This window comes from Cervus elaphus, chromosome 26 (assembly GCF_910594005.1).
Source record: "Cervus elaphus chromosome 26, mCerEla1.1, whole genome shotgun sequence".
NCBI classification, from domain to species: Eukaryota; Metazoa; Chordata; class Mammalia; order Artiodactyla; family Cervidae; genus Cervus; species Cervus elaphus.
In genome coordinates, this window is record NC_057840.1 from 12,869,267 (window position 1) to 12,884,043 (window position 14,777).

Genomic DNA, 14,777 nt, shown 5'->3' on the forward strand with positions numbered 1-14,777 from the left:
ATTAAACAATTAATGCAAACACAGATAATGTAAAGAGATAACAAGAAAAACTATAATTCCCATTAATATATTCAAGAAAATAGAGGAACTTGTGGGTAAATAGATGACAACATAAAGATGTTCACCAGAGAAACATGCTGGCATGTACTTTTAAGAAAAATCAAGCTCATACTCTCGAGCTGAGGCTTTCAGTTCTGGACATATGGTGAACTAAACTAATTTGAATCCCTTTTAAGTAAAATTTTTATTAATAGTTATGCTGGATAAAATACAACAAAAATAATATAGAGCTAAATATGAAGGAGAGAGACGTTCCCGGGTGACCTATATTAATAAAAAGGACACTTAACCAGAAAAGTAAGCTTGTAAGTTGATGCCACAGTACCCTGGAGGAAAGAGGCTTTAATCTGCATAGTGAATAGGGCTATACTGTCCTATGAAATGAAAAGAGGAGTTCATACCAGATGTGCAGACTTCCTTTATAGACCCCCCCAGATTTGCATGCCCAGTCACTCAGTTGTGGCTGACCCTTTGAGACCCTATGGACTGTAGCCCACTAGGCTTCCTCCTATGGGATTTTCCAAGCAAGAATACTGGAGTGGGTTGCCATTTCCTCCTCCAGGGGATCTTCCTGGTCCAAGGATCGAACTTAAGTCTCCTGCATCTCCTGCACTGGCAGTAGATTCTTTACCACTGAGCCACTGGGGAAGCACCTGGGAAACTCCCTTCATAAAAGTTATTGAAAAAGCTGCCTCTTCATTGAAAGGGAGACTCAATGAACTCTACATGCAGACACAGGGAAAAGATGGAGCAACTGGTGCTGCCAAGGTCTCCAGGAAAAAAAATCAAGTCTCCCATAAAAAACCTAAACTCCAAGCCCATGCTTCATGTGGATGTGGAATCCAAATGGATATACTCTTTATGATTCAGGAATTCTCAAGCAAAAACTTAACAGTTCCAGATTGATCAAATCACTTGGGGCCTCAGGATAAGCAATACAAATTGTTCTCTAGGGGAACTTTTATAAACTAGAATGTGTGAGATAACCATAGGAAAAAAAAATACATGCTGAAGAGCTCACACTATGCTACACATGCATCCATGCATATAATACACACAAGACAAAAAACAGAAGTAAATAATTGGCATGAGGAAGAAGTAGCTAATCCTCAAAGCCAGGATGATCACTATTCCAGAGCCTGAAATTATGAAACAATCTAAAAGAGAATATAAAATAAGTTTGACTGAATCATTAAATATAAATCATAGGAAACATAACAGAAATCAGGATATCAAGAAAAAAGATCAATTTTTTAAAGAACTAAACATAACATATAAATAAAATATATATAAGATCTTACATATAAAATTCAACGGTCATTACAGAATATCAAGTAAAGTTCCCTGTGCTACACAGAAGGTCCTTGTTGATTATCTATTTTATATACAGTTATGTGTATATGTTAATCCCAAACTCCTAATTTATCTCTCTCCCCATCTTTCCCATTTGGTAATCATAAGTTTGTTTCCTAAGTCTGTGAATATATTTCTGTTTTGAGATAAGTTCGTTGAATCATCTTTTAAGAATCAACATATAACCAATGTCATATGATATCTGTCCTTTTCTGACTTACTTCACTCAGTATGACAATCTCCAGGTCCATCCATGTTGCTACAAATGGCGTTACTTCATTATTTTTTATGACTGAGTAATATTCTATTGTGTGCATATGTGTGTGTGTGTGTGTGAGTATACCACATCTGCTTTATCCATTCCTCTGTTGATGGACATTTAGGCTGTCTTCATGTCTTGGGATCCTACTCAGGGTCTCAGCCATACCTGATTTAGATGAATAAGATGATGATATTTGGGACCCTTGAGCTGACACTATATCGACTAAATATTGGACTTTGATTTGACGATGTAATTATTGAGATTTTAGATGATGTTGGGGGTGAGACAGATATATTTTGCATGAATCTTTGGGGTCACAGAGGAGAATGTAGTAGGATAATGCCCTCCCCCCGCCAAACATGTCCATTCATAATCCCTAGAACCTATGCATATGGTACCTTGCATGGTGAAAAGGACTTTGTGGATGTGATTAAGTTAAGAATCTTGAGATGAGAGACTACTGTGGGTAATCCAATGTTATTACAAAGGTCTTATAGGAGAGAGGCAGGATGGTCAGAGACAGAGAGGTGAAGTGGGAAGAGGTGACAGTGATACAGGGCTATGAGCCAAAAAATGTGAACAGCCTCTGGAAGCTGAAAAAGACAAGAAATGGATCCTTCGCTAGAGCCTCCACACGGAACACAGCCCTGATGAAACCTTGATCCTAGCCCACTGTCACGGATCTCGCACTTCTGCACTTGAGAACGGTAAGACAATAACGGTGGGCTGCTTTAAGTCACGAGTGAGTGGTCCTTTGTTACAAGAGCAACAGCAAATGGACTCAGGAACCACCCTGAACATGAAGCACACGCGGCCTGCTATGCCATCGTGAAGTTCTTTGTCTCTGACCCAGCAGTCTCGTGCCTTCTGCCAGCTTCCACAGAACTGTGTCATGATAGCTTGTAAGCTTGAAAGAGGGGTCAGATCTTAGACCCTTCACAATTCTTGACACTTAGTCAATAAGAACAATGGTATATAGCCATGAATATTCTTCTATCTTTTAAATATCTGTCAGTCTTCTAATAAATCTACTTTTAACTAAAAAGCCACTTAAATAGTTTTGCATCCTAATAATAGATAACTGTGGTTTATATTCAATTACTTAAATTATGAATAATAATATTCACATTCATAAAAGCCATTAAAATCAGCAGTCTTTAATGAAAACAGGAAGTTTCTTTTTACAAGAATGTATATTAACCATAAGAAGTGTCACATGCTTTGAGTCTTAATACTATTTTCCTCAAAAGACATTATGGGAAAGGGATTTCTTTTGGTGGAATAAATCCTAAAAGAAATTTGTTACATGACTTATACCACTAGGATCCTAGAGATGACAGAAATTAGGAGGCATTGTAAACGTGGGACTGTTTTTAAATAAAATGAAAATTTTTTTCTTTGTGTGAAAACAACCAGAGAAAATTATGGTGCGATAAATGTATTTATTTTTCAGTTTAAGCAAGACAGGTGGTAAATGAAAGTCCATATTGAAAATGCCACCCAGAGGTTAGTAGCTGGCCATGCATGCAATGTGACTCTGCAAAACAAAGTCATTTCCAAAACAGTGTGCAGATTTCATTCCTTCATGAAATTAACTCCAAAGTCATTTCCAAAACAGTGCGCAGATTTCATTCCTTCATGAAATTAACTCCAAAGTCATTTCCAAAACAGTGTGCAGATTTCATTCCTTCATGAAATTAACCCTCATGTTGCCTGGAATGTTGGTTGATGGGGTGTTTATAACCCTTTCACCATCCCACCTCCAAGGCTACACACCCGCCACACAGCCATCACCCACACATCTGCCTGGCAAAGAGCACTCTGCTTGTTCACCGGCCAGTGACGCAGCAGGGTGACCAATCACAGCCACACTGACACGGGGACACAGAACACACTTCCTTTGACTCAGCTCACAGCCTGCCATACATCTGGGGGGTGGGACTGTAATATAAGGTGCTCATCTTGGGGCATGGGGTGTGGGGGCTGTCTCCAGGTTTGAGCTGTTTTAGCAAAGCGCTATAAATTTGGCCACAGTGACCATGAGAGGCAAGGTCTCCTGACATCCCGGGAGATGCTCGAGCCCCTGACATAAGCTGGGTTCAATTAAGGGTTGAGAGAGAGGTACAGACCTGGGGGAATGTTATAACAAGAACCAGGGGGCAGCCTCTAGTTTATATAATTTTGGGTATTTCCAGCCTCATGTGAATACAAAGTCAAAAGTCCACAAATTATTGGATCATCTACTCCAGACTCCTCACCTTACAGATAAAAAGGTGGCATCCCAGAGAATCAAAGTAACTTGCTAAAGGTAGAGCATGGTAGAGGCTGGGCCAGACAGGAAATGCAGCACATCAAACCCCATTCGTGAACGCTGATGCCGAATACGTGACCAAGTTCTCAACAAGGAAGATGAGATAGTGTAAATATTTGGTTCCCCCAAAAGTTCCAAATATGTTTAAAGGCATGAAAACTCAGCTCCACCATCTTTCTTCTCAGGGGGTTCTCTTCTCTGTCTTTCTGCCTCTGTCTGTCTGTCTCATACACAAACACACACACAATCTCGATGAACAGAGATTTCTGGCTATTCAATGACAAACCCAGCATTTTCAGGAAGACACCTGATAAAATGTGCTTCTCAGTCCAACTCTTTGTGTGAGGTCTGGACCACTGGCTTATTTTCTAGAACAATAGGTGTTTCAGAAATCAGGAGATCATCTTCCCCAAAGGAGTTCTGGTCGGTGTTGACGAAGTTGGGGATGTCGAATTTCATGAGCCTGTTCAGCTCCTCCTCTGGCCGCCCACTGCATCTGATGGCTTCCTGGAGATGAACTTCACTGTCGAGGGCCGTGGTCTGGAGACAAGCTTTGGCCTTCTCCAAGGGGTCCACTTCACTGATGTAGCAGTGAAAGAAGGACCTGGATTCCTCATTGCCCTGTGGAGAGAACACCTTATCGGGCTCCAGGGGCTTTCCAAAGTCTGACACAAAGCTGTTCATCCTGAATCTCTTCTCCGAAGACTCTGCATTGCTGTGAAGAAAGGCAAAATAAAAGACTCCTTACCCTCCAGCTCAGTTACCCGCGGGACGATGGTTTCCAGCATCTATGAAGAACACGTCCCTGTACAGAAAATGCAGACAAACATCAAACTGAAAGACACTACTTCTGAAGATGTACAAATCAACGCAAGGCAAAAGCCTCAAGGCGTGGGCCCTTGGACCGTCCTGAAAAGATGCTTTTCGCTGAGGGATCTTCTATATTCTGCATCACACACCAGTATTTCTCAGGGGGGCCCTTGGTATTCTATCTGCAGCAGAATTATTTGTAGGGCTTCTCAAAATGCAGTATTCCCACTTGCAGATCCTCAGGATCTCTGGCAGAAGGGACAGGTAAGCTGTATTTTCTTAGAATCCCCAAGGATCACTACTCATGGTCCAGTTTAGAGCCGCTGGCCGACATCAGACCAGCCTGAACAACAATCTGATCCCACAGGGGTGAGTTTCATGTTTGTCAAAGCACTGCCATATCCATTGATCTCTCCCAGTTCTCAAAACTGACCTGTGTAGTCACTTAGGCCAAAAGTTATACCTATTTCACAGAGGCAGAAGCCAAGGTAAGGAGCAGTCAGACTACCTGCTTGCCTGACACAATCCGTGACAGGAGTGGGGAGAAAACTCAGCTTCTTAATTGCCTGTTTCATTTAGTGTGGAACAAATGAGCAATTTAATGGTAGAAATTGGTGAATGGATGAGCAAAATAACTCTCGATGAGCACAGTAAGTACATGACAGAAAGAGCAGATGCAAATTGAATAACCTGACGGCCCACCCAAAATTCATCTGCACCAGGTCCTAGCTGTGGTTTGTGGGTTCTTTAGTTGTGGCATGTGGGATCTGGTTCCCTAAACAAGGACTGAACCCAGGCTCCCTGCGTTGGGAGCAAGGAGTCTTAGCCACTACACCACCAGGGAAGTCCCTAGCCCACCTACTTTAATCACCATCCTTTCCAGATTGATATAAACGTGACTCCCACACAGGTAGAGTGACTCCATAAGGTCAAGAATCATGTCTGAACATGCCTTCAAATCCAGGACAGAACTTGATGACAAGTAGGCTCTGGAGTCTGCATTTGAGGCATGTGTAATCTCAGTGACTTCAGTTTTTTTTTTTTGTTTTTTTTTTTGGCCTCTGCTTCCTTTTTTATTTTTATTAAAAAAATTTTTTTCCCAATTATTTTTATTAGTTGGAGGCTAATTACTTCACAACATTTCAGTGGGTTTTGTCATACATTGATATGAATCAGCCATAGATTTACACGTATTCCCCATCCCGATCTCCCCTCCCACCTCCCTCTCCACCCGATTCCTCTGGGTCTTCCCAGTGCACCAGGCCATCCTGGGCCATAAATCTGGTCTTGGAAAATTCAAAAAAATTGAAATCATTCCAGTCATCTTTTCTGACCACAGTGCAGTAAGATTAGATCTCAATTACAGGAAAAAAATTGTTAAAAATGCAAACATATGGAGGCTAAATAACACGCTTCTGAATAACCAACAAATCATAGAAGAAATCAAAAAAGAAATCAAAATATGTATAGAAATGAATGAAAATGAAAACACAACAACCCAAAACCTATGTGACTTCAGTTTTTAAACCTCTTCCTCCCCATCCCATTTATGACTCAGGATACAGCGTTTATGACCAAGCTGTCACGGGGGAGGCAATATGGGATCCATTTACAATTCTTAGAAACTCACCTCCAAATTATCAGGAATCACCTGGATTTCAGGGTTCAGTAATTCTAGAAGCTGTGCAATCCAGGCAGCAGAGACACTTTTATATCAGGTTTATCTCCCGCATGACAACCCAGCTGACATCAGATGAGGAATTCCTCTCAGAAATCTGAGTTCCTCCTTTTAGTGATAAGCCTCATTAACCAATCTCATTGTCCACTCAGTAAAGGTGATACAAAGATCAATGGTTGACACAAGAGTACAACATTAATAGGTTATGTATTCAGAATTCAGAGAAAAATCATTTGAGAGAGACTGACAGAATTGTGTTTTAATGCAAATGTGATTTTCTTCCCCTGGTTGTCACTTCACCCAAGTTTAAAAGATGTTTGAGAACAGGTATGAAAGGCGCCGACAATCTGTGACCTAAGAAACTTAAAAAGTCATCGAGGAAAAAGAGGGGATTAACAAGTTAGAAAAAAGCACAGTTAGGATGGCTGGGATCACACCGTCTCCCAGTTCCAGGCTAAGAAGCTCTGAGCACTCGCTTCCTGCCTATCTGGAGCATCAGCTGAGTATGAAAGCCAGCCCCACTGCGCCCAGCAGCTCTTCCATTACCCAGGCTACACGTTCTCAGGATTACGAGTTGGGGCCACTGAACACCTCCCTCCGCACCAGCCCTTGCTGAAAAACAAAGGCACAAGAGCAGAGCATCTTGCCCCTTCCCCAGGGCAGAGCCCGGCAGTGGACAGTAAGATGCCTTCCCTGCTTCATCCCCGCTCATCTTTCTCCCCATGATCTCTCCTTGTGATAAAAGTACAATCTGATTCTCCCTTCCTGAAAATAAGGGAAAATCCATCTTTGTTCTCTTAGAGTCTGAAAAGTGAAAGTGTTAGTCACTCAGTCGTGTCTGACTCTTTGCAACCCCATGGACTGTAGCCCGCCAGGCTCCTCTGTCCATGGGATTCTCCAGGCAAGAATACCGGAGTGGGTTGCCATTCCCTTCTCCAGAAGATTTTCCCGACCGAGGATTGAGCCCGGGTCTCTTTATTGCTGGCAGATTCTTTACCGTCTGAGACACCTAAACAGACCATCCTTTTATTCCTCTTTCCTTCCTTGACTGATAAACTAAAAAACCTGTATGTGAAAAACTGTGGTCATGGACATGGCTTGTTTCAATTCAGCTTCTTTTTTTTTTCTTTTTAATTCAGTTTCTATTCATCCCACCACTGAGTAAAATCTATGCACTGAAATCCATAGATCTTAAACATAAAATTCAATGTATTTTTATTGACACATACACCCACGTAACCGTCTAATCAAGATATAGACTATTTCCTTTCTTCTGGAAAGGCTCCTTCCATTCAATTTCCAGCCCCTTCAGGTAACACAGATCTGATTTCTATTTCCATTGATTAGCTTTGCCTGTTCTTAAACTTCCAGTCAATTTACACCTCCTGGAGGCAATACCTCCTAGAAGCAATCCGTTTTGGTTTTTGTTTTGGGTGAGGGTGGAGGGGAGGGGTGCTGTAGGACATGCAGGAATCTTAGCTCCCCAACCAGGGACTGAACTCATGCCCCCTACACTGGGATCACAGAGTCTTAACCACTGGACTGCCAGAGAAGTCTCGATCTGTTTTGATTTTTATCACTGCAGATTAGCCTGTTCTTGAAATTCATACAAATGGAGTCATGCAATAAATAGTGTTTGTGTCTGGATACGATAGTATTTTCTCTTGATCTGTGATCTGCATTTTCATTTTCTTAGAGATGTCTTTTGATAAGCAGCTTTACATTTCAGTTAATTTCAAATTACTAACTTTTATCATTTATGTTAGAGCTTTTACATCTTAAGAACTAATTGCCAGCTCTAAAATCACAAAGATATTCTCCTAATTTTTCTTCTAGAACCATCCTGTCCAATACAGTAGACAACAGCCACAGGTGGCTCTTCAAATTTAAGTAAAATTTAAAATTCGATTTCTTAGTCATATTACTCACATTTTAAGTGCTCAACAGCCACATGAGGCCAGTGGCTACCTAACTAGGCAATACAAAGAACATTCCTGTCATCACAGAAAGTTCTATTGGATTGAACCGTTCTGGGAGGTTTTACTTTGGGTTTATTATATATGTTGAGACAGGGGTCAAGGTTCATTTTTTCTCATATGTTTATCCTCTTGTACCAGCACTTTCTTTTCAAATGACCTTATACAAAAATCTCTGTATTTCTACACACTGGTAATAAACAATAAGAAAATGAAAAAAATACATTCACAACAACATCAAGAAATAGGATACTTGGGAATAAATATAACAAAGCGCGTGTAGGACCTGTACACTGAAAATTTCAATATTGCAAAGGGAAACCAAGGAAGAGCTTAGTATGTGAAGAGATAAACCAGGTTTGCGGACTGAAAGCCTTCAGATGTGAAGCCATATTACCATAGACAAACTACTGAAGGTTCCTTCCTTCAAGGGCCAAAAACATTTCTCCCTTCTGGTTTAGTCTGCTAGTATTTGTTCTCCAATGCCTTCCAATACTCACTGTTTATAATTTGTCCAGATTTTATCATTGTTATCTGCAAGGTTATTCTGAAACATACCACTCTGCCCATCCTGAAATGGGAACCCATGAACGGGCCGTTCATGAAACATTTCTGCTTCCACCTCCTTCCCTGACTCCTCCAATGAGTTGGGATCTCTCCCAGAGGACTGGGGGCCTCTCTCCACCTGCCTTCTCACTCTGCACTAAGCCCTTTTCTTTCCCTGCCTGGCACCCTCTTTAAGACGATGAGCTCTTGAGGGCAGGCAGTTTCTTGTGTGGGTCCTCAGTGCCTTGCAGAGTACTAGGCATAGAGTAGCTACTTCTTACATTTTTGTTAAATGAATGAATACATCGTCAGGAAGAGATCTTGAAACCAAAGCCACTCCTGCCTTGGCAGGGGGCCTCTCCTACAGTGCCTACAGGGTTGGAAATCAATACAAGGGCACACCCAGGTAAGCCCTAAAAGCAAGGGTGGGTGAGCCTTAATAGAGAGATGGTCTAACATGTGGATTAAATAATATAAGTAAAATGTAGAGCATAATTTAAAAAAAATAGAGAGAGGGTCTATTAATAGAGACCTTGAATGTGGCTCCAGCATCAGAGGTATGAGAGATTTGGTAAACTAGCCCCATTGAGGTCTGCCTTGCACTGTTTTTGGCCAAGGGAAGCACTGTCTCTGCCTGCAGCCCACAGTGCCCCCTACATCCCCAAGCTGTCCCAGAGTCATCTGGTGTCTCCCGCCCTGAGTCGTTGGAGCTCACAGACCACAAGAGCTACTAAAAGGGCAACAACTGGAACACTGAAAGAACAAGAAACTGTGAGATGTTGACTGAGCTAGCAAGTAATATCACGTTAAAGTATCATAAAGAGAAAGAAAACTGAAGAATATGTGTGCTAGAGACTGAATGTCTGTCCCTCCAAAATTTCTATGCTGAAACTTAATCCCCCAAGTGATGGTATTAGGAGACAGGGCCTCTGGGAAATGAAGTGATTCATCTTATGAATGGGACTAGTGCCCAGATAAAAGAGGAGAGAGAGAGAGAGAGATCGTTCCTTCCCCCATATGAGGACACAGTGAGAAATCTAGCATCTATGAGCCAGGAAACAAGTCCTCACCAGACACTTAATCTGCCAGCATGTTAACCTTGGACTTTTCAGCCTCCAAAACTGTGAGAAATAAACTTCTGTTACTTAACAAATCATCTAGTAAATATCCATGGTATTTATAGGAGCCCAAACAGACTCAGAAAATTAGAAAATTCAGAATCTCCAAGAATTTTAGTGCCTTTCATTATATTTGTCACCGTCCTACCTATTCTATACCTTGTCATCATGAAATTGAGATCAAGCTAGTGTGTTTGCAAGAAATTCTCCTCTGTCATACTAACTTTAGAAAAATGACAACTGTTGATTTTGGTACAACCTGAAATTCATTTGTTTCACTTATTTAAGAATCTGTATTCCTCATTTTCAGCTTGTTATAAGAAATGCAATTTGGACCTATGAATTTAATATTCCCGAACTCCACCAGTCAGATTAAAAAGACTGTTCGGATTGTTCCAGTTCTTTTCTTCTTCTCACTCTGGGTTGTGTCATGTAGTCTGTGAACCAGATCAGAGATTCCCCCTCATGAGGACCCATCCAGTCCACCAGCACCTGCAGGGAACGCCATCTGCTTTCATGACACTCCCCTGCTCACAAACTCACTGATTCCCCAAATCCTTCTTCCTGATCTTTCAGAGTCCACTCCCACATCACGTGGCCTTTCCAGTGTCTGCTCCCGCCAGGCCCCCGGCTAACCTACAGTCCAGCCACATGGACCTGCCCGACCCCCAAAGCCCTCAGGGTGGTCCCCCTTTGTGCCTTTGTTTGTGCTGTTCCTTCCACTCCTCTCTGTCAAAATCAAATCTGTCCTTTGCTATCCAACTCCCACGTCCCTGCCTCCATGGACTTTTTGATCTCCCAACGGGAAGGAATCTTCCCCTTCTCTGGGCTCCTGTCCTATCTAATCAGCCTTCTCTTACACTGTTTACCAGGGGGCTCAGTGGTAAAGAATCTGCCTGCAATGCAGAGACACAGATGTGGGTTTGATCCCTGCGTTGGGAAGATCCCCTGGAGGAGGAAACGGCAACCCACTCCAATATTCTTGCCTGGGAAATCCCATGGACAGGGAGCCTGGAGGGCTACAGTCCATGGGGTCGCAAAGATCAGACACGACTTAGTGAATAGATCAATCACATACAGGGTGCGGCCCTTCCTGTCTCATGTCAGAGCTGCCTGGTGTGATCTTTTCTCTCCTATATACTGCTGTGCTGTATTCCACTCCTCTCTGCATCTCTCAAGGGGACTTGTCATTAGACCCTGGACAGTTGTATCTGCAGATGGTCTGGAGCCCTGATTCCTGTGAAAGGCACAGCCATCTCCAGTATTTAGGGACGTGCTCCTTCCCCTGTGACCCTAAGACAAATCAAGTCAGGAGGTCAGACGACTCCCCCCCTTCACTGGCAGAGGGGAAACACCCGTAAGGCTCTGCGTTACTCCCTTAGGAATTTTACAGATTTATGAGTTTTTACAAGTGGACTGCCTGCTTCTAAGAGTCTTAGCAAGCCTTCACTGCTGCAGCTTTGCTCCACCCATAAAAAAGTGGTGGGCAGTCCAGTCTGTGGGCACCTACTACTTCCGGCAGTGACTTCCAGTGGACTTTTAGAGATGCATAAGCCAAACAAAGACCTACTAAGAGTGAAAACTCTTGTGATGACCCACCAGTGAGAAAATGATAATAACCATTTCTGGAGCCATAGCCTGTCCTGAGACCTTCATGCCCTAGCAGAGGCACCAACCAAACCCGTGTGTGTGTGTGTGTGTGTGTGTGTGTGTGTGTGTGTGTGTGTAAGTGCCTCTTGGTTGCCTTCACTGGTAGTTCTGACTTGCCAGGGAGATGTCAGTCTCTGAGGAAAGACTCTACTACCTTAGAATGACCCTCAGTACGTCCTGGGCAAGCCATAGCTTTGCACTCAGGAAATACCTCTTGATTGATGGAGAATTAAAAGAAACTACTGAACAAAGGTGTATAACTTGAATCAGATATATAAAGCAGTTGGATTTTTTACCTGTTGATGTATGGAGACCTCTCAGAATAACAGATCTTCCTTAGGAATAACCTGCTATGTCTGCATTCAGCTGGTTCCTACGACCTTGGTCATTATCGAAGACCTTGAGCACAGACAGTCTCCAGCTGTTAGCTTTTAGTTACGCTGTACCCATGCTTGGGTGAGAATCATACTCAGGTAAATTGCAACTCCAGGTAAAATGCAATTTCCATTTTTGCAAGGTCATGAGCAATACCGTCCTCATCCCTAAAAAAAAAAAAGACCATCTCCACCTAGACAAGTGCACTTAGCAAAGGCTACTCAAAATGAGGATATCTGAGGTGTATGATGTCTGAGAGTTGATCTTTTTTTAAGAAGTCCAAAATATTCAACATAAAATGCAATCCAAGACTTTCCCTTACTCCTTCTCTCTGGCAGATTTATGACAATGAGGCGATTATGATGCTTTAACAAGACGGCAAAGAGAGTAAATGGCTCCTCAGTGGAGAAAGCACAGGAAAATGGTTCTTTTATCCTGACTGTCTATAAAGGATTCAAGTGAGAGGGTCCCCCCACCCCATACAACAGCAGATATTCCATGGGGAAATAATCCCCATTAAAGCTACTTCTTGGACCCAAAAGCTTTTTAAAAAGGCATGATGGCAGCTTTATGAGTCTTTCTCCCTCTGCTCTCTGCTTTACCAGCACTCACCCTTATCTGAGTCTCCTCCTGGGCACAGAGATTACCCTCCCCAGCCTGGCAGTCAGATGAGTGTGGCTAGTCCTGGCCAATGAGCTGTGAGAGGAAGGGATGTGTGTCACTTCCTGGCTGAAGAACAGACCAGCAAGTGTGAGTTCTCCATGTGCCCCACTGCTCATCACAGCAATTCAGGAGGCTGAACCTTAGAAATACTGCAGCTACAATGAAGAAGCATTGGTCCACCCCTTGCCAACCCTCAGAAGACATGTAGCTTGAACAACGTAAACCTGTGCTGCATTACAGTGAGATTTAGAGAGCTGTTTACTCCTGTCTCATAATCTCATTATGACACATCCTCTCCTTAACAGAAGCCACTGAGTAGGCAGTGACTCTGGAATTGAAGTTCTCATGCTAAAATGACCCCAAGTTGTAAACTTCAGGGAAGAAGCCTATTTGCCATCCTTATGTCTTACTCCTTCCAAGGGGATTCACACACTCTTTCCATAGATCAGCCGTTCAGTCTGCCCAGGATGTCTCCATTGAGAAAAAGATAGAACTAAGTGGCAGATTCAACACTAGTTAATTCTGAGTTGGGGCCTTAATCAGAAGTGATGCTCAAAATTCTCTAAGCCAGGCTTCAACAGTACATGAACCGTGAACTTCCAGATGTTCAAGCTGGATTTAGAAAAGTCAGAGGAACCAGAGATCAAATTCCCAATATCCGTTGGATCCTCAAAAAGCAAGAGAGTTCCAGAAAAATATCTACTTCTACTTTATTAAATACACCAAAGCCTTTGACTGTGTGGATCACAACAAACTGTGGGATAATCTTCAAGAGATGGGAATACCAGACCACCTGACCTGTCTCCTGAGAAATCTGTATGCAGGTCAAGAAGCAACAGTTAGAAATGGACATGGAACAACAAACTGGTTCCAAATTGGGAAAGGAATATGTCAAAGCTGTATATTGTGACCCTGCTTATTTAACTTATATGCAGTGTACATCATGAGAAATGCTGGGCTGGCTGAAGCACAAGCTGGGATCAAGATTGCCAGGAGAAATATCAATAACCTCAGATATGCAGATGACACCACCCTTATGCAGAAAGTGAAGAAGAACTAAAAAGCCTCTTGATGAAAGTGAAAGAGGAGAGGGAAAAAGCTGGCTTAAAACTCAACATTCAGAAAATTATGATCACGGCATCTGGTTCCATCACTTTATGGCAAATAGATGGGGAAACAGTGGAAACAGTGCAGATGGTGACTGCAGCCATGAAATTGAAAGATGCTTGCTCCTTGGAAGAAAGGCTATAACCAACCTAGACAGCATATTAAAAAGCATAGACATTACTTTGCCAACAAATATCCATCTAGTCAAAGCTTTGGTTTTTCTAGTAGTCATGTATGGATGTGAGAGTTGGACTATAAAGAAAGCTGAGCACCAAAGAATTGATGCTTTTGAACTGTGGTGTTGGAGAAGACTCTTGAGAATCCCTTGGACAGCAGGGAGATCCAACCAGTCCATCCTAAAGGAAATCAGTCCTGAATATTCACTGGAAGGACTGATGCCAAAGCTGAAATTCCAATATTTTGACCACCTGATGGGAATAACTGGCTCATCTGAAAAGACCCTGATGCTGGGAAAGATTGAAGGCAGGAGAAGGGGACAACAGAGGATGAGATGTTCTTTGTGACCCACAACCCACAGAGCTTGTTACATAAAGCTGTTAGAATTCAGACATTTGAGCCATGACTAAGACTCTCTACTTAGTCCCCTTTCTAAAATCATCTTACTCTTTCTTCACACAAAGACATCACTTTGCCAACAAAAGTCCATATAGTCAAAGCTATGGTTTTCCCAGTAGTCATGTATAGATATGAGAATTGGACCTTAAAGAAGACTGAGTGCCAAAGAACTGATGCTTTCAAACTGTGGTGCTGGAAAAGACTCTTGAGAGTCCCTTGAACTGCAAGGAGATCAAACCAGTCCATCCTAAAGGAAATCAGTCCTGAACATTCATTGGAAGGACTGATGCTG

The 14,777-nt window shown here is 42.4% G+C and overlaps 1 protein-coding gene across 9 annotated transcripts in view; it reads right to left on the reverse strand.

Annotated features, from left to right (window-relative positions):
• Window positions 1-2,078: 2,078 nt before the first annotated feature.
• The window catches only part of MRAP2 (melanocortin 2 receptor accessory protein 2), a 53,063-nt gene continuing 40,364 nt past the window's right edge, over window positions 2,079-14,777 (reverse strand). For 5 of the 9 annotated variants that reach the window (XM_043888612.1, XM_043888609.1, XM_043888611.1 and 2 more), the window contains one exon: window positions 2,079-4,701. In XM_043888612.1, the coding sequence (XP_043744547.1) occupies window positions 4,311-4,701 (391 nt within the window). In that variant the 3' untranslated portion in view covers window positions 2,079-4,310. Of the gene's footprint in view, window positions 4,792-14,777 lie in introns of all 9 variants that reach the window. The other 4 variants (XM_043888616.1, XM_043888615.1, XM_043888613.1 and 1 more) reach the window with 2 other exon arrangements.